General features: G+C 40.0%; 2 protein-coding genes across 2 annotated transcripts in view; both read right to left on the bottom strand.

Moving 5' to 3' along the window:
• Nucleotides 1-12,971, bottom strand: part of stard9 (StAR related lipid transfer domain containing 9) — a 44,313-nt gene extending 31,342 nt beyond the window's left edge. The window contains exons 1-3 of the mRNA XM_023352536.1: nucleotides 12,703-12,971; nucleotides 10,431-10,500; nucleotides 7,027-7,143 (exon numbers count right to left, since the gene is read on the bottom strand). Of these exons, the coding sequence (XP_023208304.1) occupies nucleotides 7,027-7,143; nucleotides 10,431-10,500; nucleotides 12,703-12,749 (234 nt within the window). The 5' untranslated portion in view covers nucleotides 12,750-12,971. The remainder of the gene's footprint in view (nucleotides 1-7,026; nucleotides 7,144-10,430; nucleotides 10,501-12,702) is intronic.
• A 599-nt stretch (nucleotides 12,972-13,570) lies between these two features.
• Nucleotides 13,571-27,403, bottom strand: cdan1 (codanin 1). Its single transcript, XM_023352977.1, has 28 exons — nucleotides 27,279-27,403; nucleotides 26,235-26,914; nucleotides 25,954-26,154; nucleotides 24,749-24,939; nucleotides 24,403-24,519; nucleotides 24,220-24,298; nucleotides 23,963-24,083; nucleotides 23,517-23,626; nucleotides 23,323-23,412; nucleotides 22,679-22,754; nucleotides 22,361-22,566; nucleotides 21,976-22,108; nucleotides 21,749-21,892; nucleotides 21,426-21,592; nucleotides 20,608-20,689; nucleotides 19,884-19,973; nucleotides 19,736-19,790; nucleotides 19,258-19,394; nucleotides 19,049-19,152; nucleotides 18,554-18,703; nucleotides 17,938-18,001; nucleotides 17,712-17,790; nucleotides 17,265-17,485; nucleotides 16,377-16,484; nucleotides 16,221-16,284; nucleotides 15,920-16,122; nucleotides 14,485-14,592; nucleotides 13,571-14,346 (listed from the first exon to the last, which is right to left on the bottom strand). The coding sequence occupies exons 1-28, from the start codon at nucleotides 27,354-27,356 to the stop codon at nucleotides 14,224-14,226; spliced, it is 3,981 nt and encodes a 1,326-aa protein (XP_023208745.1). The 5' UTR covers nucleotides 27,357-27,403; the 3' UTR covers nucleotides 13,571-14,223.
• Nucleotides 27,404-27,687: the final 284 nt, after the last annotated feature.

The following is a 27,687-nucleotide window of genomic DNA, read 5'->3' as shown; positions in this document are numbered from 1 at the left end:
TAAAAACCTGAAGACAATGAGGACAGGAGAGACGAAAATCGCATACAGCCAGAGGAGATAGGCAGGAAGCTGTTTGGCCAGAGTTCAACAATGCTATCGTTTGTCACACTTGGACAGAATTTGTAGGTCAAATTAGCATGGAAGAGCAGCGGGGCTGTGGGAGAGGGAGCAGGGAGAGACATCTCATCATGGGAAGGTCTGTTTCCAAATGAACACCAGAACAAACAGGAATAGTCAAGAAGTGAAAGGAAATAAAGAACCAAGGTATTCCTCTTTACAGAAAAGACTTCAAAAATACAGTGAGATTAAAGACCAACAGAAGTATATCTGGAGACAGTTAAGGAGATTTGTTACTCCCTCCCCCAGGTCCTGTTGAAAGGGCCAAAGTGAAGCACTGTAAAGTTGAGTTACGAATCAGACTCTTTATGCAAGCTGGCAATGACTTCTCCAGGTTTTAAGACTGATGAGAGCCTTGGGGGATCTCCATAGGGTACAGCTCTATGACAGGTTTCCCCAGTGTGGAATGAATTGGGGAAATACTGGCGTTCCTAATAGAATCTGGGCTGGATTATTAAACTCCAAGGATTGCTATAAACCATATAAGGGAAGAAAACTATGGAAAGAATTCCAGAGCTTAAGTGAGGGTTGAATAATATTATTATTATAATGAATAATAATTCATATTTGGAAATGTATATTCACGCTTTTTGGATGTAGTCCCACTTTGTGGCATTACAACCCCCAGTTTCAAAGTGTTTTAGAGAGTTAATGTAAATTAACAGCATAAAGTTGTACACAATTAAGATGTGAATGGGTAAAAATAGTTTTACATTTTTTTAACAAATACAAATCCGATGATGTGTGTGTGCATGTGGCCTTCTGGTTTTAGTCTACTCTGCATCAACAGAATCAGAACCAATCATGGGGAAGCAGCATTCAGGTTCTATGCTCCTCTAACAAAGTTCCAGAAAACTGCAAAACAGCTGAGTTCCTTTAAATCAAGGCTAAAACCCACCTATTTAGAAGCTAGTAGTAAAAAGTGAAAAATTGATCAACACATCTGATGTACAGTATATCTGCTTGATGATTTTGATGATGGCATTCGACAAAATGTAATGCTTATTGCTTGTTTCATAATTTGTGACTATGATGTTTTTATGATGCTATGCAAACAAACTTGACTTGAATTGGAAGAAACTGCCAACAAGCAGCATGTGGCATCGTCTGCGCGCAGTGACATACAAACCAGAGAATGTTGCAAAGGTTTGTGGCTGAACATAAACAATATTGCCGAAAGACATTTTTTATACCTACATTTACACACATATGAACTTCAGTGGCATCCTGTTCTTTTGCTCCTCTTCTGAGAAGGCTTTCCAGAAGGTTTAGGAGTGTGTTTCTGGAAATCTTGGCGCATTCTTCCAGAAGCACATCTTTGACACTGTGCAGACCTGTCAAGTTCTGCCATACTATACCTTTCCATGCTCATCATGCCCTGATGAGCTTGCAACGATGCAAAGTCATATTAGTAAAGGAAGAATCCATCGGGAGACTGTTTCTACATGAGATAAATGGGGGCATTAAATTATGCTATGATGAAGCAGTAAGTGTTCCTTTCAGTGGGAAAAATGGTTGAGTTCAACCAGCCACGTTATTGGTTGAGGCCAGCCAATAACATGTCAAGTAATATTGCGCCTTGGTATTTGCGCTACAGAAAAATCTGGCAGTAGGTGCTAATTTTCTAAATTCAAATGAAAGATTTTGTTTAGCAAAATATTTTTGCCTCTACGGATGTAGAAAAGAACACTTAAAATATATATTTTATTATTACCTAGTCTTATGTGGGCTGTATCAAATTTTTTTTTCAGTTTTCAGTTTCAAGAATCAACTGTTTTTGTTGATGCTTCTTTTTTTTAAGGTGTAACAAACTAAGGTGTTGCCAATTCACAAAAAGATGCCCCCTAACTACATCTTGCACAAGGCTACCGAAAGCTACAATTGGCACTCTCGGTTGCTACTGACTCTGCAGAAAGCTGGTGACTTCTGAGGACTATACAGCGTTCACTGGCCCTTCTCTTTGACGTAGGTGGTCTGCCATTATGTGTCTGAGTTTCTGTACGTTAAAATTGCTCCCACTTTGTTATGCAAACAGTTTGTGGAATATTTAGCATCTGGAAAATTTGACAACTGAACTTACTACACAGGTGGGATCCAATCACAGTACCATGTTAAAATTCACTGAGCTCCTGAGAGCGCTGCATTCTTTCAAAGGTGTTTGTAGAAGAAGCCTGCATGCATAGGTGCTAGATTTTATGAACGAAAGGGTTGAAATTTTGGTTATTTGGTGTGTCTTCTGGTGGGAAATGTCCTTGAACTGTCACCAGGATGTGAGTTCCTCTCAAGAAGTCTTTATTCCTCATTTTAAACCTCGGTCATTGCTAATAGAAAATGTTGCGGGGCGTGGCTTGTGCGTTGTTGACAGCTTGCGGTTTATTTGCTCTCGTATTTGTGGCCAACTCTTAACCATTCTTTTGGCTTTCGCTCCAGCTATGAGTTGAGGCGGACTGGATTCTCACACGCGCATGAAGGATTAATTCAGGACACAGGAAAACTATTCTTCTCCACTCGGCTGCACCACTGACACACAAACCTAGAAACAGCGTGAGCAATTCAAATCTTGCCCTGCATCGAGAGAGAGAAAAAGGAGAAGGAGGGGGAAAAACCCCAGCAAACTGACTTCATTTGGCAGTGATGAAAAAGCGCTCCAAGCCAAGTCCTCAGCAATGACGTCTATACAGTGGGATTTAACTGTGAAAAATTACTTTGCGAGGCAGCTGTGACTTTGGCCAATGAGAGCGGGAGGGGGAGCTGCACAGGCAACGGGGACCCCCCCAGTCCATTTCCTCTTCTTTCTTTCCCTCCTCCGTTACTTATCGAATTCACAATGTCATTCACTCTCCGTCCTTTTTCCTCTTCTCTTGCAATTCCCTTTTCTCGTGTTGTTGTCGGGCACAATAAATAAGCTCGGGGTTTCCGTTGTGAAGTTGTGAAAAACTAAACAGAGCTCTCATTTAGTCAACAGCCATAGCTTGTTGTGCTGCTTTAAATCTACAGCTGGTTACCATTATCGATTTTGACTCCCATCCAAGAGCAACTATGTTCACCGGGCAAAACTTCCTTACCATCAACATTTCCCAAAAGGAAAGCAATCAGAGACTAAACTGAAACATATTTACACCTGACATAGACCTCTCGCAGAGTGACGTCACGCATGCAAGATCCTGCCCTCCATCTCGATGCTGGAGGGCAAAAAGCTGCTCGCTGATGATGACTACCATTGGTTTTAGCTGTTAAATTGTCAATATAAAGCGCAGATTCTTAAATGTAAATGTGAGATATTTAAAAAAGAGACGCAGTGCTTTGCTACCAATTGTCAATACTACGACAACTAGATAACAAGGTCAGGAAAACGTATGTAAAAAAAAAATTGCGAGGGAAAGGAAGTAGGTCAGTCATTTATTTGACTTTGACAACCTTAACGTGCAGATGGAATGTGGAATTTGGAAAGTTTCAGTTCAGTTACAAAATAAAAAAAAAACAGTATTGACAGATAATCAGCAGAGCGAGTGTTTAACTTAGCTAATCAACCACCGCTGTGTTAGATTAGCTAATGGCGGGGGTAGCTAATCTACCACAGCGATCACTTATTAATATTTGTAAAATAAAGATCATGCCTAAAAACTGTTCTGATCTTTGCGTGTCTGAGTGTTTTTTGGTGTTTAATCCTGATGCGTTAGTGGCGTTGCTGTCAGTTGCTAGGGCAACAAGTCTGTGGTTTTGAGTTGCTCTTCATTGCTTTTTCTGCATTATTTTTTCCTTGGCTGAGGCGCACTGCACTGAATTAATAATACCTACATCTCCAGGTTTCATTTAGGTAATGGAATTGTTCTACAGCAGCAGCACAGCTACGGATGGCTTGTAAAAGAATAGTCTTTTAGCCCTCCAGCATTGAGCACATGTGCAATATTTCCAGATGCAAACAATAACAGTTTTAATATTGTGCCAAAAAGCATTTTCACCTCTGAACTTGTTCATTCAGTCCCCCTGTTTTCCTTCAGGATTTGTTTGTATATTTAGCTCAATTCATCTTCCCATCAGCTCTGACCAGTTTCCTTGACTCTGCTAAACAAAAACACCCTGCAAAATGATGCTCAAGCTGTTTTGCAATGCTAGTTTTTCACCACACGAAGCATTTTGTACGTAGATTCAATTGTAATCTTTCAAGAATTGCTTTGTTTTTGACAACTTAACCACAAGGGCTAGACAACCTGGTGTCCAGTTGCGAGCTGATGATGTATGCAGCTCCTCCAGAGTTACCATGGCAGCTTCTCTGATTAATGTTTAGGTGGTTGCCATGTCAGTCAGTTGTGTCATACACTTTCCATTTTCAGATGGTTTTTATGATGTTCTCTAATAGAGAACGTCACACCACCAGCTGTGTTTTTATTCTGCATTTTCATTGCATTAAGTGTTTTTCTTCGAGGTTTTTTTCTTTGTCATTTCAAAGTCCAAGTCTGCCATTAGTCGGGTTCCTTCCTGTTAAATAGGAGTTTTTCCTTTCCACTGTCACCGCACAGTATGGAGAATTGTTGCAAAGTTAATGACTCAATGCAATCAGCTGTGTTTCCTTAGTTAACTTTTTACAACTTGGCATTTATAACAATGGTTGAATTGGAATGTAGGTAATTGAATCCGGATCTGTCCAAATGACTAGAATGAATTGCCTACTTAAATGCAAATTGGATCTGTTTGTCTTGTAAAGTGCATTAAGACTGCATTTATTGTGAACCGGTGCTCTATAAAAAGACATTAACTCAGATTATTGTGAGATTATTGTGTGTCGGTCTGTCACATAAAATCTCAATGAAATTACATTAAAGTTTATAACTGTAACACAATGAAAATGCAAAATAGTTAAGGGGGCACTGTTTGTCACTTTTCCATCATTCATTTCTGATGGCACTGCAGATGAAAATCCCACATAGTAACAGGTATAAGCTATTGCTTGACAATATTTACTGGATGGGGGACGTATGAGCTGGAGGGGCTATCTGGCCTGTTTTGAGATAGTGCAGGACTGGAAAAGCCAGACCTTAGAACCCGTTCCTCCTGTATCTCATTGCATCCCCTTGGTTCATATAAAGTTCCAGCCTCCAAAGGGAATACAATGTAAAACAGAAATAATTGCCATTCCTTCTCTGCAGTAGAAAATGTGTGGGAAACAACAGCAGTTGGCAAAAATAGCATCAACTCATCAAGCTGAAAGAAGCAAATAAAATCTAAAAAAAAAAAGTAAAAAATGAAAAGAGGGCAATGAGATCAAATGGTTCACAGAGCACTGTCGGAAATGTAGCTACAAAGACGAAATCTGCCAAATGAAGGGTTTTCTAAAAGCTATTTATCTGTTGAAATAATTAGGAGTGACTCGAAATGTTTCAGCATGCCCCGATAAATCTTGCTTCTTGTTCTGCACAGTATTTCTCCTCTTTACTGCTTTTAATCAAACGTCATGCAACGGAAAAATATGCCATTTTAAATATCAGCGGATTCTTAGCGGCTAATGTTGCCACGCTAGCACAGAAGGCCCTTTGTTAAACAGACAATTCTTAGTGCAGGAAAAGAGGTCAGATTTAAAATCCACCAGCTCTGTCCTCCACGAGTGCTCGGTCGCCCACCCAGGGTCATCAGAGGAATGCCTTCAGGCAAGCAGGCCACTGTGAGTGGACATTTTCTGCACAAGACAGAGGAAGATAAAGCCAGAACCAGAGCATGGTGGGGGAAAAAAAAGGAAAACAAGTGCTGAGATGACTGTATCTGTCCGCTCAGTGGAGGCCATGTCTTTCTAAAGCCGTACAAAGGCAGCTGTGACATGAGGGGAGAGGGTGTGGCAGAAGAGTAAACTTAAAGAACAAAGAAGAGAAAAACTGAAGTAAACTCGCTACACTGGTTTAAGATTTACTAACTAAAAGCTTGGATGAAAAAAAATAATAAAAAAACTCAATTTAAATTCAGGAAAAGAAATTTCCTGAAATAGAATGAGCTTTATCTTTATCTCCGCCCCGTCTCAGGTTCCAGAAACACCCTCCAATCAAAGCCGCCCGAAGATATCTAATCGCCCCAATCACAACCAGGACATGAAAAGCCTGCTGACTCTAGACACGCAACTTCTGAGGCAAACAGACTTCTGGGCAACAGATGGAGCCGATATCATATCCCTGAGTGACCATCTGTGTGAAACTAGCACAACACACACCCCTTCTCGTATTTTTCTCCCCACAAGGATGGCGATTTTCTATGTGCCTCTTTTTACAGAGATGACACGTGAGATTGTGGACAAAGCTTAAATCAGCAGCAAAATGACCTTCGACCATAATAGGACACAGAAAAAGACGCCTAAATACGAGAGCACACGATGTGCGGCTGCAATTAACAATTACATTAGCAATAAATTAAGTTATTATTCTGCCAATTAATTGATTAATCGGATATTTAAAAAAATGGCACATTCTGCAAATTTTTTATTGAAGCCTTTTTTGTACAATATTAGAAATTAATTTTACATAATTTAAACAGGGCGAAGCTAAAACTATGGCTCTTGAGAGTTTTGGGCTGACCATATTAACAGACAAATGTGTTTCCCATCTTAAATGCAGAAAGTAAATAATTTTTGTACATTTTTGGATTAATAACTGTTCTGAGTATGTTGTTCTTTCAACAACTGACCTTTTTCTGAGTCTGTATATTCCAGTTAATGATCACGCAGTTACTCAATTAGTTGACGATTGATTATTTCGATAATCGATTCATCACGATTAATCATTTCAGCCCTAATACAAAGTTTTGCCGATCACCATGTCTCCCTTTAAAAGAGACAGTGAAGCTGGCCAGATGTGGGGGGAGCTAAAATATAAGGCAATCCTGGAAGAAAATCAGTAAGGTCAGTCAGTTTTTCAGTAAGGTCGTTACCTCCTCCTGCGAAGCGTAGTGAGGGTCTGCAGTCTCCACCGACCAGTAGCAGTAGTCAAAACAAAACTCCAGAAGCTTCTCCCTGGAATCTACCGCTCCCTCTGAACGCCCATCCAACTGCGGAGAAGAGACAGAAGACGAGCAAATTAGGGATGCAGCTAACAGTTATTTTAGTCATCGATTATTCTATCGATTATTCTGACAATTAATCGATCAACCGACACATGCTGCAGTCTTTTCGTTTGCCTTTTACATATATTATAAATGCATTAAAAGATGCAATTAAACAAATAATTTAATTCCGTTTTTAAGTTAAAAAAAACAACAAAAAACTGTTTATTGCCTCAAAGGCAATAACGTAGCATTTCTTCAATAAATTTGAATCGGATGAAGCTAAAACTATGCCAATTGAGGAGTTTTAGCTTAAATATATTTATAGACGATGGTGTTTTCATCTTAAACGTAAAACTTATATATATTTTCCACAGTTTTGGATAATTACTGCTCTGAATATATTGTGTTTTTAACAAAAGACCTTTTTTTTAGTCTGTATATTCCAGTCGGTAATTAATCAATTACAACATTAGTTGACGATTAATTCAATTATCGCTTCAGCACAATTAATCCAATCTCTATGCTCATCAAAATAGAGTTGAGAGTTCAATTAAGTAATAATTAATTCACAAAGTGAAAGAAAGAGCAACAACCAGTGTAGCACTCTACTTCACTGCATATTTGACAGGCTTTACACAGAAATTCGGTCTCTGATTTTTAGTAACAAGGACTAAGGGGGAAAAATAAACAAAACAAATCACTGTGATAAAACCCAACACAACATGTTGTGTCAATGGGCCAACTACAGAGTGGAATCGCAAGCAAGCTGTTTCCACTCATTAGCAATGCACTTACTCCTGCAGTCCCCGATACGCCTCAGCGCACTGACACTCACCCACCTTTCTGCTTACTATGAGTGAATAATAAGTCGAGGTCAAACAGCGCAGCAAGATTTTTAGCGAGCAATCTGATTTCAGTCCAGCATATCGGCAACGCTTCTAAAAATCACCGCTCAACTTAAAAACTGATCTCGGCTTAAACTGATGGTTCAGTTTGTTCAGATCGCTCAGGATGAATCTTCGAAAAACCGCCCAGCTAAAACCTACATATATATATGAGATTGTTAAAACTATGATTAAAGAGTGCTTTTAACGCATCAAAGACTTTGATCTTTGATGTTTACTATTGGAGAACACACGGAAAGGGAAGCTATACTTTTATGACAGAAGAACAAAATGGCCGTACGTCTTTTTGAAATGTTGCCGCTCTGTCGTTTGCTCCCGTTAAGACTTAGGTAGTGATTTGAATCAACTTAATTTGTCAAACATACTTCAGAGCAACCTGTAGTATTAAAAGTTTGAATTATTTTGATTAGGCTGCTTTTAAAACATTGCATTTTTTAACAAATATAAACACGACTTTAGTTTAATTGCATATCCTAGCCCTTTAGGGGCTGTTAGATTTTGCTATTGTGCCCTACTTTTGTATTTGCAACTTAGTTGTACATCCATTTCTGGGGTATGTTAAAAATTTAGGGATAGCATTTCCAAAAAATTTTTACATTTTTTTTTTTTAAACCATTTACATATACATACTAAAACAACTTTGTAATGGTTCTCACTTTTCCACCTTCTTTGAACTTCTGTCAACTCCTTTTCTTAACTTGCAAGAATTAGTAATTTCTCTTAAAGTAGAGAAACATACAGCGTAGAAAATGGAACAGTTTGTTTAGAAAGACTCAATGTAGGTTAAATTCTTATTTTATGGACTAAGTACTTAAATTCATAGAGCTTTCATTCATAATTTAGGCACACAACAGGGCTGCCTCCTTAGTTTATTTGATCAAACCCAAATTAACATCACTTCAACACAGGCAAGACTGACAATAAAGTTTCCCGTTATGCTGATGGTAAATTGCTGTTTAGGTCGAAAACCTTTCGTACCGTTGCCGTATTTGTTGTCATCGCTTAAGTAATTTGGTTACTGTACAAGTTTTAAATGGAATTCAACAAAGCTAACTTTTGTTTTTTAAATTAAGACTTTCCATAAATTGGATCTGTCTAACCTACCATTTGAAAATAACAGCAAGTTACCTATTAATGAATCAACATAACAAGAAAGCACAAACATTCCCTTGAAGGAAACCTTTTAAAACTAATACACTAAATGAAAGTGGGAGTATTATTTTTCAAGAAAAGTACTTTGAGGAAGAGTAAATAAGGCTGTGGAAGACCCTGGTCAGAGCTGGATGACTTTATCATCGAAGCAGATTCTCTTCTAATGACTTCGACTTAAGGCAGAGCCAAACTCACAGTACTGGTTTTATCTGTCTTGCCTAAAAGATTGACCACTTAGCCTTTCTGTGCTTTTAGGAAATCTGACAAGGGATACATGTAGCGAGAGGGAAGAGTTGAGAGGAACAGCAGCCAACGTCAACTATCCTGAGCAAGCCTCAAGCCTCTTAAGTTACAACTGAAAAGTTGTCCAACACTCCCTTTTTTTTTTAAGTCCTTCTTGTTTTATTCAAGTCAGAGTCAATTACTTTTTATAGCCTGTATCGCAAGCTCTCTATAGTAGTCCCTGTAAAAAGTCATCTGTGCTTTATTCCGCCTCAGATCCTTCAAAACTGTCCCCCTTTTCATAAATAATTACTCCCAGGAGACCCTCTAAAGGCGTGGAGTTTGGATTTTTTTTTTTTCCATGGCGGAGGGAGGCCATATGTGGTTCGTCTCTTGTCACATCATTTACAGCAGACTTCGACTCCCCCACACCCAACCCCTCCACAGAAATCTGTGCTTAGAAATGGAAATGTAAACAAAAAAAAACAGGTTCTCTTGAAGGAAAGAGGTTGAGTGGCACATGCTTACCAAGCACAAAGGTAGTTTTACCTGTGAAAACGTGTAGCAGAGTTTTATCATCTTGACACTTGAACAGATATTGTGACAAGGCGGAGAAGCTCCTGCAATTATTGACTTTAATAGAAGTTTAGTAAAACATATTCCGCATTTAAATTACTATAAAATCAACAACAAAGCTGTTGTTTTTTTTTTTGCAAGAGGATTAATAAGTTAGATTCTACATTAAATCATCTAATTAACAATAACGCTTGTGGCTGTTCCAAACCGCACGCGCTTGACAGGAAGCTGCTCTAAATGTGTCGGCACAAGCTCAAAATGAAGCGTAAACACCAGCGACGTCGAGCAGGAAGACGCTGATCCGAGGCTGTAAACATCCTGTTGTTGTGATCAACTCCCTCTGCGTCGCGGCTCAGAAACGAATCTGATCCAATCGACAAAGAAATTCCGAACTGAAGCTGGATCTGAAAAGGTGTCTCTTGCCGAAACACTCACCTTCACATTTCGGATCCGGACTAATTTATCGTCCACCTGAACGGCTAGCTTTCCTCCATCGGCGCTCTCCCTGTGGATGAGATGAAACCGTAAAACGATTGGAGGCAATTTAGGTGCGAGTGTATGCGCAGAATGCTGACGAAAGTGGAGAGATTGATTAGAATTCAGAAAAATGTAGACGGACAAGAGGTTTGTGAAAGCATTTATGCTGTTTAACCATTACACATTTTTGTCAGATTAGATCTACAAGTTGTATATGCTGAAATGGTACTGCTGGGATCAGCATCTCCAATTCTAGCAACAAACCGGACAAAGGGTCGAGAACATTTCCCCGTAGGCTCATACTTTATCATTACCAGATTTACTATTTTTAAATAGGTTTAAATTTCTCCTTTTTTACTGAGATTCCCATAACAGAGAGGGTGTCCAGATACATTTAGGCGAGTTCCCCCTCACTTAGGTCATCACATGACAGCAAATTAATCTTTGTGTGTGTGATCCATGGAATCGACAAACAAGAGTCCGACTGACCACTTTCAAATTCGAATGAAAACAGACCCCCGTGCTCTTCAGAGACTTTCACTGGTGAGGTAGCTTTGAGCTGTTTCCACAAAGTTGAAGAAAAAAAAAAAAAATGTGCGCACACTCTGAACCAGGGAGTGCGTGTGTGTGTGTATCATCCCAGCTGTGTGTGCTTCAGCAGCTGGACTGATGCAACACAAAGGAAACCAAATGCAATACGAAGCTGAGAGAACTCGGATCTCTAGGAGCGATGACGGCTGCGGTGCAAACACTCCGTTGTCGGTCGTTCGGTCGGGATGGGGGAGGCCGGGTCAAGCCAGGAGGTAGTTTTCTCCTTGTGCTTCAGCACGTGGAACTCATTTTGCTAACTCCAGCAGAGGCCCAACCCAAAACCGCCAACCTTGAATGTCAGGCTCTAAACAGCGTGGAGGGGAAGAACTCTTTGAGTGGAAAACATTAAACCGTAAAAAAAAAAAAAGAAGAAAGAAAGAAAGAAAAAGAACAAGAAATCCAGTTTCCATGTTTTTATGGATGTGAGATGCTACCCATATTCCGAGGAGGCTTCCTACTGGTCAGCTAAAACAATGAGTAACACACTTGTGAATGAGAAACACAACTAAAGGTTGGTGGCAGTGGTAAAAATATAAGGAAGGATACACATCCTTTGCTTCACAAATAGAGCAGAGAACAGTGAGAACGTCACAATCATACAGTAACTCAGGAAGGACAGATTTGCATTACAGAGCACTGCACATTTGGTATAGATCATCCTTTTGTTATGCAAAGTAGGAGGGTGTCCAACTCAAACAATTATTCACCCTGTCTTTCTTTGCAGGATTAATGCTTTGTTATGGAACGGTAGTTTCCTACAGCCAAAGCAATCCTGCAAGAGTTCAAAGAAACTCCACGCATTGCTAAGAAACCCTTTTATTCAACATCCTGCACTAATATTCCTGATAAGGTCAAAGAAGGTCCAAAGGAGAGCAAAGCAACTTCACAGCCTCAGACATTTTTTGGCTGTATAATTCAAACCTAATATTAAAAAAATCTATTCTTTGATACAGCAAAAAAAAAAAAAAAAGCTTTAGGCCTTAGTTTAACTGAGACCTTGAGTGGACGAATTTTAAGTTCAACAGCACACCAAAAACTTTATTTTTAAGTGTTTTTTTCATAGTTCAAGGGGACATTAACATTTTTATACAAAAAAATCAATTTATTAAGCAGATATAACTATTAAGTATTTTCATAAAAGTAAGAATGACAGTTTTATTCTAATAAAAAAAGAGGAAAATTAGCATAAATCGCTTACACTAAAGAAGCTACGCGTGAACCCTCCACCTGGTGGCCATTTTGCCAACATATTAAAAACAACTAAAGTCAATATAAAAATTAATTAGCTTTGAAGCCACTAGTTACTTCCCCGATACCGTTTAAAGTATACAATTTAATAACCTTAAAGTCCTAATATTTCTACTCAGAAACGTACTTATTCAACACAACGAGTAAATTCAGACTCACTGACAGCCACAGTTGTTACCACCAACTGACCAGCTAACTTAACAGTTGTTCACGAAAGTGACGCACGAAGAAAGTATGGTAGGACTAATGATACACAACATGAGGAATGTTCCACCTCTGGCAGCACTCACTACACCTAGTCACAAAGAGGAAGAAGAAGACCACGGCAGTCTAGAAAAGGCAAATATATCAGGCGTAGGTGATTTAAACATTAATAAATGAGCTAACTTACCTGGCATTGAGAGGACGGACCCGTACGGCGACTTTCACGTTTGCCATGATGCGGCCGCCTTGGTTCGACGCAGCTCAGCAGCTGGCTGGGACGGAGTGGGGGGAAACTAGCGGACCTCCCGTCACCATGCCGAGTTTGGTGAAATGTTAATTTGAGAAAAGCGGCAGAGCGGGAAAAAGTCACAGCTCAAGCCGTCCTGTTGAACTGCTGTCCCGCTTTAGGTCGAACCGCCCGCCGCATCCCTCCAGAACTCTCCGCGGAGAACTGGAACTTCCTCCTGGACAGACATGGAAGGGGAGGGACGAGATGCTGCTAAACACCCCTCCCTCTAAGCCATATTTAAATCTGCATGAGTTGTCTGTTAGGATTTGAATCCTAACTGTTTTGCGTTTTTCCAACAGTATATCTGGCGGTAATATCTTAAGTTATTTGTGAAAATAACTGTATGTGTGTCTCTCTCCTTCTCTAATATTTGACATGCCAAAAGCATTTACTTATCCTGCTTTACATTTCCAGCGTTCTGTCCTTTTTAAATAATAACAATAATAGTAATAACTTAAAAGTATAAATACAAGAATTCACAATAAATTTATTCAAAAGAAAGAAAACTGATAAGTGGACGGAGAAATGCATGGGTGATGAATGATGGATGGATAGATGACAGAAATTGATGGATGGTTTCATAGATGGATAGATTAAAGCCAGAAAACGCCAATATTTCCTCATAACCCATTTTCCTTTTCCCCTATCTCTAAAATGCTTAAATCAAATCCCATACTACTCCAGTCTGTGTATAAGCTCAGCAGTAATGAAACTATTTTTTTATTCCCGACCCGATTGAAAACAAAAGGAAAGCATAGACGCCAAATTACAGCTGCTGCACACGGGAATACATCTTTATTAATATTTTCATTCTGTGCCAACATTAAACCTTTCAGTTTAAAAGATTCTCGGAATACATCGCTGTTCAACATGAACAATAGCAATCACAAACGCGGGTAGATGCATTCATGAAATTAACTCATAACCACTATTCATGTGGTCAAAGGCAATACGTGAAAGTGCTGTCTCAAATTGCATTTACATTTAAAAACCTGTAATATTTGTACTTTTCAGCTTCACCTGACATCATTCAAATTTCCTGTTTTTAAAACAATCATCTAAATTGCAAAAATCTTTTGTATGATAAAATAACTATCTTTGTTTACCATTACTATTCTTGGTTTAGTATTAGTCCCAAAGACATAAAAGTCTGATTAAGCTTAATCTCATGGTGTCCTTCTAAAATTTGAAATGAAAAATTACGTGTTTCATCAATTCTGGCGTTAACTCACATGGATTTCTGTTTGCTACTTGAATCTTTGCATATAATTTCATGACTTCATAAGGTGACATGTTAAAAGGCTAAAGTGGAAACAAAAAAAAAATCACGGTCTTGGAGAAAACATGCACAGACTTGACATAAGACACTGTGGTGAAAGCATACAAGTTGTTTGTGGAATATATTGCGTATTATTGTTGTCAGGTTGCTCCCTCTATTGTCTGGTGCGAGACCTGCAGCATGTCTAAGCGCGACTGCATCTCGGCCAGAGGCAGTGAGAGCTTTATGCACTGCGACTGCAGCTGGAAGTTCTCAATCAGCTCCTGGAAAGAAGCAGGAGAGAGAGAAGTGATGAAGAAATGCGTAAATTGGTCAAAAAGGTCAAAATCAATAGGAAAGAAAGACTTCCAAAGGAATCTTTGATTTAAAAAAAAAAAAAAAAAAGAACAATGGACTCTCACCGCTGGCAAGGTCAGGTCTGTTAGCTTCCTCCAATACGATTCGACTTCTTCCTCGTTCAATACTCCTTTGTCGACCAGCTTCCTAACGAGGAACAGGTAGTTCTTCTTCTAAAAAGACAAGCGAAATGCATCACGATGCGTTCGCCGCTTCCAATCGACAACCGCAAAAAAAATGCAACTAAAAACCTAAGGCAGATGTGATAAATCACACAAATTACTGGAACCTGCTGGAGACTCTGTGATAGAGTTCGGGACACAGGGATTAGATGCATATTACATGGATTTATAATGAAAATTTGACAACGATCCAATGTTTAATTAAAGTACCTTTATTCATTAGAGGAAAAAAAGTCCCATGTTATAAAATAAGCTTCTGGTTTTAAATGTACATTTATAAGGTAGACACATGCAAAAGGAATAGAGTAGATCACTATATACATCCATTGAGTTTTCAATAGGATTCAGAACTAGAGACCAAGATTTTTTATGGAAGAACACTGATTGCGTATCAAGTAAAACCATTTCCGTGTTGACATAGCTTTATATTTTGGGTCAATCCCCTGACCCAGTCACAAACCCGTTTCAGGTTTATGATAATGATCTAGACTAGGGGGCCTAAGGAATAGAATCATGGGTTCTCCCCTATATGTAACTGTTGGTATGGGATGATTATCCACAGATTCAGTGTTTTTTTTGGGGTCAAGTCAAACCCACCTGGAGTATTTGTTGCTAAAAAGCTCAATGTTAGTCTTATCTGACCAATTCACATAGTTACAATAGAAGTCTTAAGCCAGCTCTTCAAGTTGTTTAGTTATTTTTCTGAGGCTGATGCTCACAAAATTGCAAGAAAAGTAACTGGGGATGAACCAGATTTGTGGAGGTGAGCACATTTCTTTTTGATATCCGACCGGAGTTTCTTTCATTTTTCCATGACGTCACACTAGGAAGCAGTGAGTATGAGGTGCTGCCCTAAAAAACATCCACAACCGTCATCATCTGGCCTTTCACAAATCGTCAGAAGGCACAATAATCGGCTTCTGTGAACTTGCATACTTCTCATATACGAGTATTCTCATTATTCTGTCATTGGTCAAATAGAAATAATTTTGGCAAACCTACCTGACCTATTTTATCTGACCACACTGAGAATACGTTGTGGATATTCAGTTGATGGATGGGAATCAACTGGACCTTCTGAGAGTTACATATCTATTTAAAAGAATATGGTCGAATGTATGTATAGAGGACACACTCAGCCTCTTGAAAAGGTTTCATTGATTAAACCTGAGCAAAACACTCTCAAGTTATAAGAACTCTCTAAAGGCAGTATAAATATTTTAACAGAACCAAATGTTACACTCTGAAACAGCTTTAATAAAAAAATTTTTTTCAAAAAGCTATGAGAACGCAGTGTATAAATCAGTGTTTAACATACCTCTGTGTCGCTGGCCTTCAGCACAGCGGCCACGGTGAGCGGGGTGAAGAGCTGATGGAGCGGGGCAGAGGAGCAGCAGCTTCTCTCCCACAGCTCAGCGAGCTGCTCCAGAACATCTGACACCGAGGGCTCTGACCCGGCGCCGGGATCCACAGCAACCCCGTCACACCGTGACGAAGAACGCACCGGCAGCTCTCCAGACACTAGGCGCACACAAACAGCAGTAAACGCAGAGATATGTTAAGCAGTGCAGATTATGCCTCCATGATACGGGCCGTGGCTACTGCTTCAAATCTCTCACCCAGTTTGCAGGCGAGCAGCACGGTACTGTTCTGAAGCATTTGCTCCGACAAAGCCGTAAGGAACTGAATTGGGGAAAAAAAAAAAAGAAAAGAAAAAAAGAGTGAGGTCTTCGTACAGCATGGCTGTTTTGGTTACACGTTTGTTTCTCCTCTACCTTTCTGCACTCTAATGTGTTCCCAACTCTTTGAAGCAGTGTTTTGAGTTGCGGGCCGGTCGGCAGCTCCTCGTCCGTTCTGGGTCCCACCGCGATGCTCAGCAACTCCTGGATCAGGAACAAACTCCGGTTGACTGACAGATCTTCATTTTTACATCGGAGTCAAACAAACCGCTCACACAGCGGTCTTCATAAGAGAAAGAGGTCAAATTTTCAAGATTTAAAGCAAGTAATCAATCAGTGATTTTAGGGCTGCAGCTCGCAATTATTTTAGTTATCAATTAATTGATTGATCTACCGATTATTCTGGTGATTAATCAGATAAAAAAAGTGTCACTTTCTGTAACTATTCTGTCTATTTTTAATGCAATATTAAAAATACATTGAAAAATGCAAATAATTAAGCTCCTTTTTTAAATATGAAGATAAAAAATGTAAACTAATTGGTCACATAATAGGAGACTTTATTTAAAAATTTTTTTTACATAATTTGAACTGGTTGAGGTTAAAACTACTGCACTTACGCAGTTTTGGGTAAAACGTATTTACAAAGTTTTTTGTTTTTTTTTTTATCTTGGATGCAAAATATATACATTTTTGTACAATTTTGGCTTAACTACTGCTCTGAACATGTTCTTTCAGCAATTTTCTTTTTTTGAATCTGTATACTCCAGATAATGATTAACTGATTACTAAATTAGTTTGACGATTTTCGTTGCGATTAATTGCTACGGCTCCAAGATTTCAAATTCAAAGTGACTTGATCCGCCACGTGAAATCCCAACAAAACACAAAGTTTGTTGTCGAAAGGAACAATTTCCCATCGTGGGCTGTAAATACTTTTGAAAGGCAGCTGAGGAGCGTCATGCAGAAAGACAAAAGACATGCCTTAATCTCAATGAGGACGTCTGAGGGGAGGGAAGCGTTGTGTTTACAAAGCGGAGGGCAGGACATCGCTCTCTCTTGTTTCTTCCTGGGAGTATTCATCTGGCCCTGCCTGACCAGTTCAACCACAGCGCTGTCCGCATCCACAGAGTCCGGAGCCACTGGACTGCCCAGAGCCTTTTTCACACGGTCATACCTGCTCTTCCACTCACGCCTGATCAGTGCTTTGAAAAGAAAAAAATAAAATAAAATGAGGGCAGGGTTGGATTTTAATTAGGAAATCCAACCAGTTTTAAGTCAAGAATTTGAGTTGATGTAAAACGGATGCCCAGAGATTTTCACTCATTTAAAAAAAAAAAAAAAAACATTTTATAAACGTGGATGTGGACAAAGATATGAGGAACGCTACAATCTGAAGCAATTTGCACTGGATTTTAACAGAGCCGTTACCTGTAATGTTGGCAGAAAGCCAGCTGCAGGCTTTCTCGGCAGCCAGGCGTTGGGTGATGTTTTCAGACGTAGTCAGGACCTGTCAGTGTTGGGATGTTCACAAACGTTGAAAATTACCACAACAAATGGCCATCCATCCATGTAAATGAAAACATGCTGTATGCTATTTCACTTTTTCCATTTTCAAAATTTGTAAAAAACAAAAAAAAATCATTTCAGCAATTACCGGTGGCGTGGTTTCGACAGGGAGGAGCATACGTATGGCATCAGGGCTCTTCTCATTGCAAAATCTGTATTTAAAAAAACAAAACAAAACGGAAACGCATCACCACAAATGCAAGATGCCAGCGATGTGACATATAATAATGCAGCTGAGCTCCAGAGTCCTGTTTTTGCAACAGTTGGTGGCGTGGAAATGAAAAGGTGAAATGAAACAAAGCTCAGCTGATAGTTGCATCCTTTAACTGAAGCGAATTGCTTCCAGAGTAGTTGCAAAGGATAAAAATATTCTCACTATGTCAGACAGAAAAAAAGAGAACAGAAACTGTATATTTTCTTAACACGGCTTAAAAGATAAGATGGTAACTAGTCAGGCTGCCAAGAGGATGACACAACACTGAAGGAGCTACAGGAGTTTCTAGCCGGTACTGGTTGAGATCTACCAATAACAATAACAAAATATTAACAATTACTCAATAAAAACACAGTTTAAAGCTGTGCAGACTTAGTTTTATAGTTTACATCACAAAAACCTGCCACTTTAACAAGAGTTTTGACACTAATTACAGAAAGCCGATCAAGCATCAGCATCCAACCCCACACAGTAAAACACGCCGTTGCACCTGGTGGCTTTTGCAAGTGCTTCCAAGCCAACATCACACAGCTGAGCACATATGGAGTCGTTGAGCTTCGAAGAATTTGCGTTTGACGACTGCAGTCCGTCTCGTAGCATCTTCTCTCCTCTTTCAACCAACTCTCGCACTAATGTAGCCCTGTGAAACATCAGCAAAATACAGGGAAAAGCAGAATTTTTATTATTTTTTTTAAATCTATAGTTAAAACAGGGAACACATTTAAAAACAAGGGCAGCTTGTAAGTGCCGGTGATGTTAGACCAATGAGAGTCCTATAGCCTCTTAGGTAGGCGACGAACCGCATTCGCGGGTCGATTAACCACTAAATTCAGTCGTTCCCGATTCGAAATGATGATGTGCCGCAGGACGTGTCCGAGCAAAATAAAGGATTGTCAAAGTTACACTGAATCTGGCGTCGAATGACTTCAGTGATGTTGAACATCTATCGGACCAAATCTCCCCTTCCCCTTGGAGCAATACTAACTTTATATGCTTGACAGCGTTGGATCCGACCCTCTCGGCCACAAACTCCACTGTGCGGCGCAGCGACGGAGGCTGATTGTGGAAGAAGGCCTGCTCCAGGTCCACCTGTCACAACCAGGCATTTTGTTCAAACACTCGGAAGCAATTCCATGCTTTTTTTTTTTTTTTTCTCATACGTGCATGCACAGAATCTCCTTGCCGGTGATTCACCTGCAGTTTCTGCTGCGATCGGTTGGCGGTCGGCGTGCCCTTGAGCTCAGCAGAAGTGGGGGTAATCTTGCGGATAATTCCTCCGCTCCTGGCCGCGCTGCCCGACACGAAAGCAGCTAGGAGCTTACGAAACTCACCTGAACAGGCGGAAACAGGGCAGAACATTAATCCACTCCTGTAACGTTGGGATGTTACGCTCCCTTGGCTCACATCAAGACCAAGTTCAACTCCAAATTCCTCTTTAGTCTATGAAAAGTTGCTGCTGTGAAATATAAAGTAGCTTGTGAAAAAGGAGGGGAGCTTTTCCATATTATGTCATAACTTAGAACTGAAGGAAAAAGAAAACCTCCAGCCTCTGGTTGATTTCACTGAATTTTACTTAAGGGGTATCACAGTGAAAGGGGTTGAATACAAATAGCTTATTTGCATGAATGCTCTATTAAGAGTCTTTAAGAGTGACTTGTAGAAATGCACTTACCAAGAAATGGACAACATGTATAAAGAAGTTGCTGATCGACCAGCGGAATGCAGTCCTGTGGAATAAAATTAAAAGTAACCATTTACATACCAGTGTGAACTTTTTTCGTTGTTGTTTTGGATAAAAGCTGAATTAAATTTCTCCTCACAAGTCCAGCAGAACCTGTAGCACTGCCCTCGTCCTTGACTAGTGCAGTAAACTCACTGGTGAAGAAAATGTCCTCAGGAATCACTGGGATCTAAACAAGTTAGAGGCGAAGGTTTGACTGTGTTATTCAGCAGAAAAACAAAGTGAAAAAGAGGCTTTGCAAAAAGAATTGCCAAAAAAGAAAGTTTCCAATAAACTTGTGTAGAGAAAGGATATATTCTTTTCAACCATTAATAACTCCAGAGCCACATGTGCTAAGACTAGTGTAAGGAATATATAAATATGTTATTAATAAAGTAACATTTTAGTCTTTTAAATGCAAAGTGTGCGTGTTTTTGATGCAAGACGCCATTGAAAAAAAAAATGCATTCACTCCTGATTAGATTTTTCTGATTTTTAAACCTAAAAACAGGAATAAAAATGTTTTTCTTTCATTTATAAATAAAATATATATATTCTTTAGTCAATTTTGTTAAAGTGAGCTAATTTGTTTCATGTAGCATTTTTTGGCTCTCATGGTTGTAAAGGCTGCCAACCCCTGTTTCAGGCAAACTGATAGAGAATAAGTCTGAGCATACCGACATATTTACCTGCACCGTTTTCCCTTTGCACAGTTACCTAAATCTGGAGCACACCTAAACCAAATTTCATGCTGCTCCCGGTTACGTGGAAACCTTTCGGAATCACAAACGTGCTCTTTTGTGGTGAAGCATGCTGCAGCTCACCTGGAAGAGCCATCCCAACACCGACACCAGCAGCAGCTTGTTTAGGTAACACATTTCTCCGTGTCGGTTCAGCTGCAGCCGCCTACAAGTGGAAAAAATAATAATAATTCAAGTTTTCATTTTAATTTTTTTCTCCAGACTCACTTTTTTTTTTTTTTTTATAGATCTTCATAACATTAGGCATTATCATATGTCATGAAGCAACACATATCAGTGCTGATGTTCCAGTACCAGTTCAGCAGTGAGGTGAAGGACTTTATCACAGCTTATTTTTGGCATCTGGAACCACTGAGAACATCTGTATGTCAAAATCTGACACATTCATAGCAGTAAAATCCAGAGTGGAGTATCCTTAATTAGATTCAGTGTGCTTAAATTAAAGCTTGTGATTTGTGACGTTTTTATTAGGAGCGAAGCAGAATGTCAAGTGACGACTGCCATCTAAATCGGGCCCAGTTTACGAGTCACGAGTCCCTTTTCATAAGCCTGATGTAAGGTTAGGTAACAAATATTCGCCCCTTTTTTTTAAATTAATGATTAAAAAAGATATGTGGGTTCTGTTACAAACTGGAAAACCAATACAACCACTTATGATGCCATTTTGATATAAAGAAACTCACTATTTTCAGAAATTCTGATTATTTTTCCGCAAATATTGAAAAAAGGAGTAAAGACTTAAAACTCAAATTTATATTTAAAAAAAATAAAATCACTGTAGATCCGTACTTTAACAGTCAAAAAACTTTAACAGTCAATTTTTATTGAGGATATCCTTTTAATTGGTCTATAAAGCCACTTAAAAATGAGGAGAATCCGACCTGTACAGCAGAAGCAATGTCCCCAGAGCCACCCTGTAGCAGAGAAGCAAAGGTCCGATGAAGTCCAACATGGAGAGGAACTCCACCATCCAGGGCACGGTCAAAATGGTGCGCCGCCTCCTCACGCTGTTACTCAAGACAGCACAAACGTCCAGCACCTGAACACTCTGTGGAGGGAAAACATGTTCATTGTTTCTGAAATCCATAGCAACAGAAAACAAAATGTAAACATTTGAGTTAAAACTACCTAACGAAGGAAAACAAAAAAAAAGTCTCATTAATGTTGGCTTTTAATTGAAAATTACAGGCATGATTTTTATGACCTTGCTGCGTAGGGCTACAGATGCTTCCTGTATTTCTCTGGAGGGTCTCTCTGATGTTTGGTACGGGAGAAAGGAGATGAACCCCAGGAACTTTGCCAGAAGACGAGCGAGGAGCAGCACAGAGGAAAACCGCTGCTTCTCATCCTGAAAAGAGAGCCAAGTACAGAGTGGAAACATTCTGCAAAAAGCTACTACGTGTTTGTAGAGAAAGCTCATAAATGGAATACCTGTTGCTCCATATCGCCATCCTCTTCCTCCTCTCCCTCCCCAACGGACGCAGAAGGACGCAGGATGGACACCTCATCCAGATGGAGGAGCTGCTGGCACAGGCTATCCTGCAGGTGCTGGTTCATCTGGCAGCTGAGAGCCAAGACAGACAATTAGGGAAAAAAAATCTTGCAAATTTAGAAAAAAAAACAAAAAAACATTATTTCATTATCTTAGTCAAATTTTTCTACGTTTATTTAATATTTGATCTGTAAAGTATTGTGATTTCTCATACGTGTTTTTCTTTTTTTTTTTATTCATTCACCCATTATTCCATACAGGCCTAATCCTCTTGGAGTTGCCTTTTAATGTGAAATTAAGAGACGGTGGTGTTTGCTTCCTCACCAGCTGGCTGTCTGTATGAAGTCCCTGAAGAACTCCTGGTGACCAGGAAAGGACGGAGGAGGACAGGGGCCGACAACTCTGTGAGGCTGAATGAGACGCTCCTCCAGACGCTTGAGACGACCCAGGCTATCAGCTCCCAGCATGCCCAGCAGGTCAGCGTCGGTTGTATCTACTGACAGCGTGCTCGTTCGGGGGCCTTTACACATCTGTGACAGGGCCAGATTTAAGAGCTTAGTGCTGTTGTAGAAAGTAAGCTAGAAAAAAGATGAGGTGGAAGACAACTAAAAATGTTGAAGTTTTAATGAGGCACTGGTCTACCTGAACAAGCTGTTTCAAAAACAGACGGGCAAAGTGAGAGTGATTTCCGGCAGAAGTCAGTTGGCCCATCATTCCTCTGAAGAAGAAGAAGAGACATCGTTACCATGGAATGCGATTTTTAAAGCCTGATTAGTAGTGACGGTCCATTTACGGCACGATTGTGGACTAAACTCAAGTCCTGGTACAGGTATCTGCTACACGGTCTGATTTTCTGCGAGTTGTGCAGATAAATTTAAAATATAACAGCTTTTTTCATGTGTATGGCTTACAAAATTGTATTAAAGGCTAGCCACAATTTGGTGAAGTATGTTCTGAGCCGAATCATCAACGAGTCTGATCAAGACCGAGAGTAAGCATGCTATAGTCGTTAGCTTAGCACTTAGAAAGAGAGATACAAGTGTATTCAGAATATCATTAGTGTGCAAAGTTTAGTTGGATGTAATAACGATGAAATGCAGAGTGTTATTTTATTGGATTTTAAATCTAAGGAGTTTTGACGTATATAGAAGATATTTGTCTACATTTGCAAATACCTTACTGGTAACAGGGACCAGAAAAAAAAAAAAAACAGATGAAGACATTCATAATAATTAGATTTGATTCACTGAAAGATCATAAACAACCCAACAATTGACTGCACTTGCCTGATTTTGGTTCCAAGTGCGGCATCAAAGTTCCAGCCCGGCTCCTTGTGAAGGTCCTCCCATTCTCGAAGCACTTCATAAAAAATATCTCTGAGAGGAAAGAAAAAATGCTGTTGGATCTACAGAGTCTGGACATTTTAAACTGAGCTTACAAAATGTATTTATTTATTTTTTTTAAAAAAGCTGGGATGTACCTCTGTTTCTTAAAGGTGTGGAAAGCCTTGTCGCTTCCGAAATTGGAACGATTGTCAGTAGCAGGCTGGAACGGGACTGAGTGGATAAAAGTTGACACTGAAGGAGAGAGCTGGAATAGACACATAAAGTATGACATCATTAAAATCTTCAGCTTTGAGATATGCTCGTTGGACATATTTCACTCTAAGACCATTCCTCAAAACAATTGTATTTTCTTTCAATATTCTCTCTCCTTTTCTCCCCTTGTATTAGGCTTGGAAATCTGCTTGTCTTAAGCACAGGATCAGAATCCCAACACTTTATAAATACGGTCCTGAATGGAAAATATATTTATACAACAGAAAGAGTCCCGTTCGTATTTTTTATGCATGGGTGCAACAGCGCCGAATCTTAAGGATGCAATTTAATATGACCACACCCAGCAGCTGTTCAGTACATGCCCTACCTTGGCTGTGCTTTTGCTCTGAGCCTGAGAGAGGCGGTCTTTAAGATCTGGAGAGAAAGAGGCGACCCGTTCGTTCTCTGCCAGTAGGCGTAAGGTGCATTTGTCCAAATGAGCGACCAACCTGTGGAAATGAAATGGAAAAAACCCCCAAACATTTAAAAGCTCCGTATTTAGACGTGAATCAGACTAGATAGATATGCTTGATGTAAAGGCTAAAGTAGATAATAACACATTGAAAGACAAAAACAAACACTCACTGAAACTGATTTTCCAAAACTTTCACCGCAAAGTACACACAATTGTGTACTTGTCTCAGGTAGCATCTTTCCAAGACATCTTCAAAAAAAACAACAACAGAAAAACAATTTTAGTAATTGTTTAATAATTTTTCAAAGATTCAACATTTGGTTCATCTCTGTGTCAACAGGTCTAGTTCTCACCTGAATTTACCGAACACAAACTCAACTGATCTTCATCGTTATGTGTGTGAAGAGACCGGGATGTTAACAACTGCATCACAAAGAAAAGCTCCAGGAAAAGGTTTGGCACCAGGTTTTCTGTGAGGGCATAAAAAAAAAAAGAAACATTTAAAAACTTCTATTTGCTTTATTTTTCATAACAGAATTCTTAACATTTGCCAACTTACTTTAATTCCTTTTAATCAGTTAAGCTACTTTTCCTTTGAAAACACCAGTATAATGCTTAATAATAAATAATGCGGAAAATTTTTTCCAGCAGGACCAATTCGAATGCTTAGGTCGTTACCACCATCCTGTGGTCATTTACCTGAAATGCAGGTGCAGTACAGCTCAGCCAAAACATCTAGGTCTGAGGAGAAGGTGACTTTGGATGGTTCAGGACTCGTCATCTGGGGGTCGGGGGTCACTTTGGATTCTGCCCCAGTTCCTGTCTTGGTAGGAGTACAGGGATCCAGAGAGGAGGGAGGGAGGGAGGCGGCCTGCTGGGCAAGCTTTGTCCTACAAACAGAAACATTTTAACAAAATGGCATTTAACGAGTCATAACTAATAAATACAATGGCTACAGCTTGAACTTCTTCAGGTTTTGTCATGCTGCAACCACAAATTTTGTATTCTTTTAAGATTCTATGTTATAGACTAATGAAATGGATGTGGATGGAAAAAGATGCAAGTTTCTCTTAACATCTAATCAAAAAAAATGTAAGAAAATGTGCAGCGCATTTGTTTTCTATAAGTTAAATGCGGTGGGGAAAAAAGTCAGACTTCACCAAATATTCTGCAAAGACTTCACAAGTTTGTGTTGACATCATAAAAAATGTCAGATGAAACATCTGATCATCTTTTCCAAGCTTTCTGGTTTTCTTCTATTTTCATGGCAGATTAAAAAGCACGTTGTCTACACATTGACTTACGCTCTAAGGTGCGCCTTGGTGAAAACAAGTCTGCTTTTAATTACTGTAATAAAAGTTGACTAAATGTAGAAAGTGTTTTCAAATGAAGACTGAACTATATCCCGTTTTTATTGCCGAGAACAGAAAAAATATTTTTCCAAATAATAAGCAAACTGGATGCCTTTCATTTAACCAGCAAAAAAATGTGCAAAACCCATTTGAAGTTTTGCACCTATGATTCCGTTCCTACAAAAAAAAAAAAAAAAATCAGAATTTTTAAAATTAAAACAGTTCATGTTCAGTTTAGTTCATTTTTGGTGATTTTAGTTTTAAAAAATTCTTTTTGTTTTAGGCCCACAAGTATTTTGGAATTGATAAAAATGCTTAGACAAACCTTCAGAGTTGGATACAAAAGCAGCAAAATGTGGTTGAATAAATATGAATATAAAATACTAATAAAAACAGAAGTCTGCAGTTATAATAAGACAAACTAGGACAATGTTCACATGGTGTGCCAACTTTTGAAGTACTACTACAATAGGATGGTCAGATGTCAAAGTAACAAAACACACCTACTTTATCTTTTGCATTTGAAAACCACTACTACACTCGTGAGCTTACTTTTCCCTTTTGAGTAATTCTCTCTCCTCTTTGAGGCTCATAGGACTCCCTACTGCTGTCAATCCCTCAAGCGGCTCCACTCCCAGTGAAGGGCTGGTAGCCGTCTGGAGAGGCGTGGAGGTGAAACACGTCTTTGGTTTAGAGTGAGGCCGGTCTGCGCTGACCGGCGTCGGGTTTATTCTTCTGGATGGCTTGGACGTCCTGGAAAGGTACCAGAAGCTATGAGACATATTCAAACCTAAATGATGGTTTTAAGTTTTCGGGAGAAGCGTTTAACTCACCCGGAGGAAACGGGAGACGACCCGACTGGAGGGAAGTCTTCCAAGTTGTTGAAGTTGAGATGAGCTGGAGTTGAAGGTGAAACCTGCTCGCTCATCCTGCCATGCCCGCCACCTCTTGCTGATCGCCTCCCACCAGCCTCATCGCTCTGAGGGCCTCCAGGCCCGCCTCCGTGTCTTGTTTGCCCTCCGACCGGTGTGCTCTTCTTGCGCCCTTTGTGTGGCTGGGAGCTGGTGCTGCTCTGCAGCTCCGGGGGAGAAACCATGTAGTCACCGAGGCAAACTTTCTGGGCATGCTTGCGCTCAGAGCCCGATGGCCTTGAGGCAGGACTCCACCCTGTAGACCAGGGAGGGCTGCTGAAGGCACTGATTCCACTTAGTCCTGACTGACCAACAGCATCCGACTCATTTCCAGGTGACGCAGAGGTAGCGGGAGAGAACAGCTGCACACGACTGGCACTGCGAGATCCAAGTCCACTCCCTGCAGACCTGCATGATGTTTTGTCAGAGCAGCCTTGAGTCTGTGCAGGGGGTCTGGGGCGGCTGGGGGTCTTGGCTGGTGTTGCAGGACCATTAGTCAGGGCGTCGCCGCTCTGCTCTCGCAGGAAATTTAAGAGGAAAGGGACAAACTCTTGTTTCTGGACGGCCAGCTGAGGTTCGCCGAACGACAGCGTTTCACCCTCCTGTTGACGAGAGACAAAGAGGAAACTAACTGTAAACAACTTTACCTGACCTAGCTCGCGATACCCCAGCTAACATTTGTTTACCTGCCTGCTTGCCCCTATTCACAAGTAAATACAGCAATACCGAGAGGAGCGGGAAGGGTTCGCTTCGTTTTTACTGTGAAGAGTTTCTCTGAAGCAAATGGAGGAAGAGAACATCTTGGCTGGCTTATCCGCACCACAGCTATAAAGACTAGCTAGCTCCGCAGCTAAAAGTTTTGTTTACAATAACTTGCGGGCTGTGACATCTCGTACGGCGCCCCGTGTTAGGACATAAGCGAAGCCAGCGTTGCTACGATACAGGTATGAACTGTTTCAGACCTACCTGGACGCTTTTCAGCCAGTCAACAACCTTATCCACGTCCACTTTCCGCAACAAAACAGATTCCAAAAGAGCCGCCATTCTGGGCTGCGCGGCTGAGGGACACAAGAAGGAGGCGGGGTCGACGTGCGCGCAGGCGTACTGTCAAAGTGGAGGCTCGGCAGCCGTCGACGAGAGGAAACGGTGCACTGGGTTTGTTGTGATACGTGAGTAGGGCCGCCATGTTGTGACAGGCAAGTTTATATTTGAGAGGAATAACTGAATTAAAACAAGATTTTGCGAATAAAAGAAATACAGAAGTTTCGTTACATTAATCCCGATTCATTTTTATTCTCTATTTTAGATAGTGTTAGTTAATAATTTATTTGAATAATATTACATTTTTTTTTCTTAATTTGAAATTTGGTATTAT

Source organism: Xiphophorus maculatus, chromosome 19, assembly GCF_002775205.1.
Source record: "Xiphophorus maculatus strain JP 163 A chromosome 19, X_maculatus-5.0-male, whole genome shotgun sequence".
Classification (NCBI taxonomy): Eukaryota; Metazoa; Chordata; class Actinopteri; order Cyprinodontiformes; family Poeciliidae; genus Xiphophorus; species Xiphophorus maculatus.
This window is presented reverse-complemented; position numbering and strand designations above follow the sequence as displayed.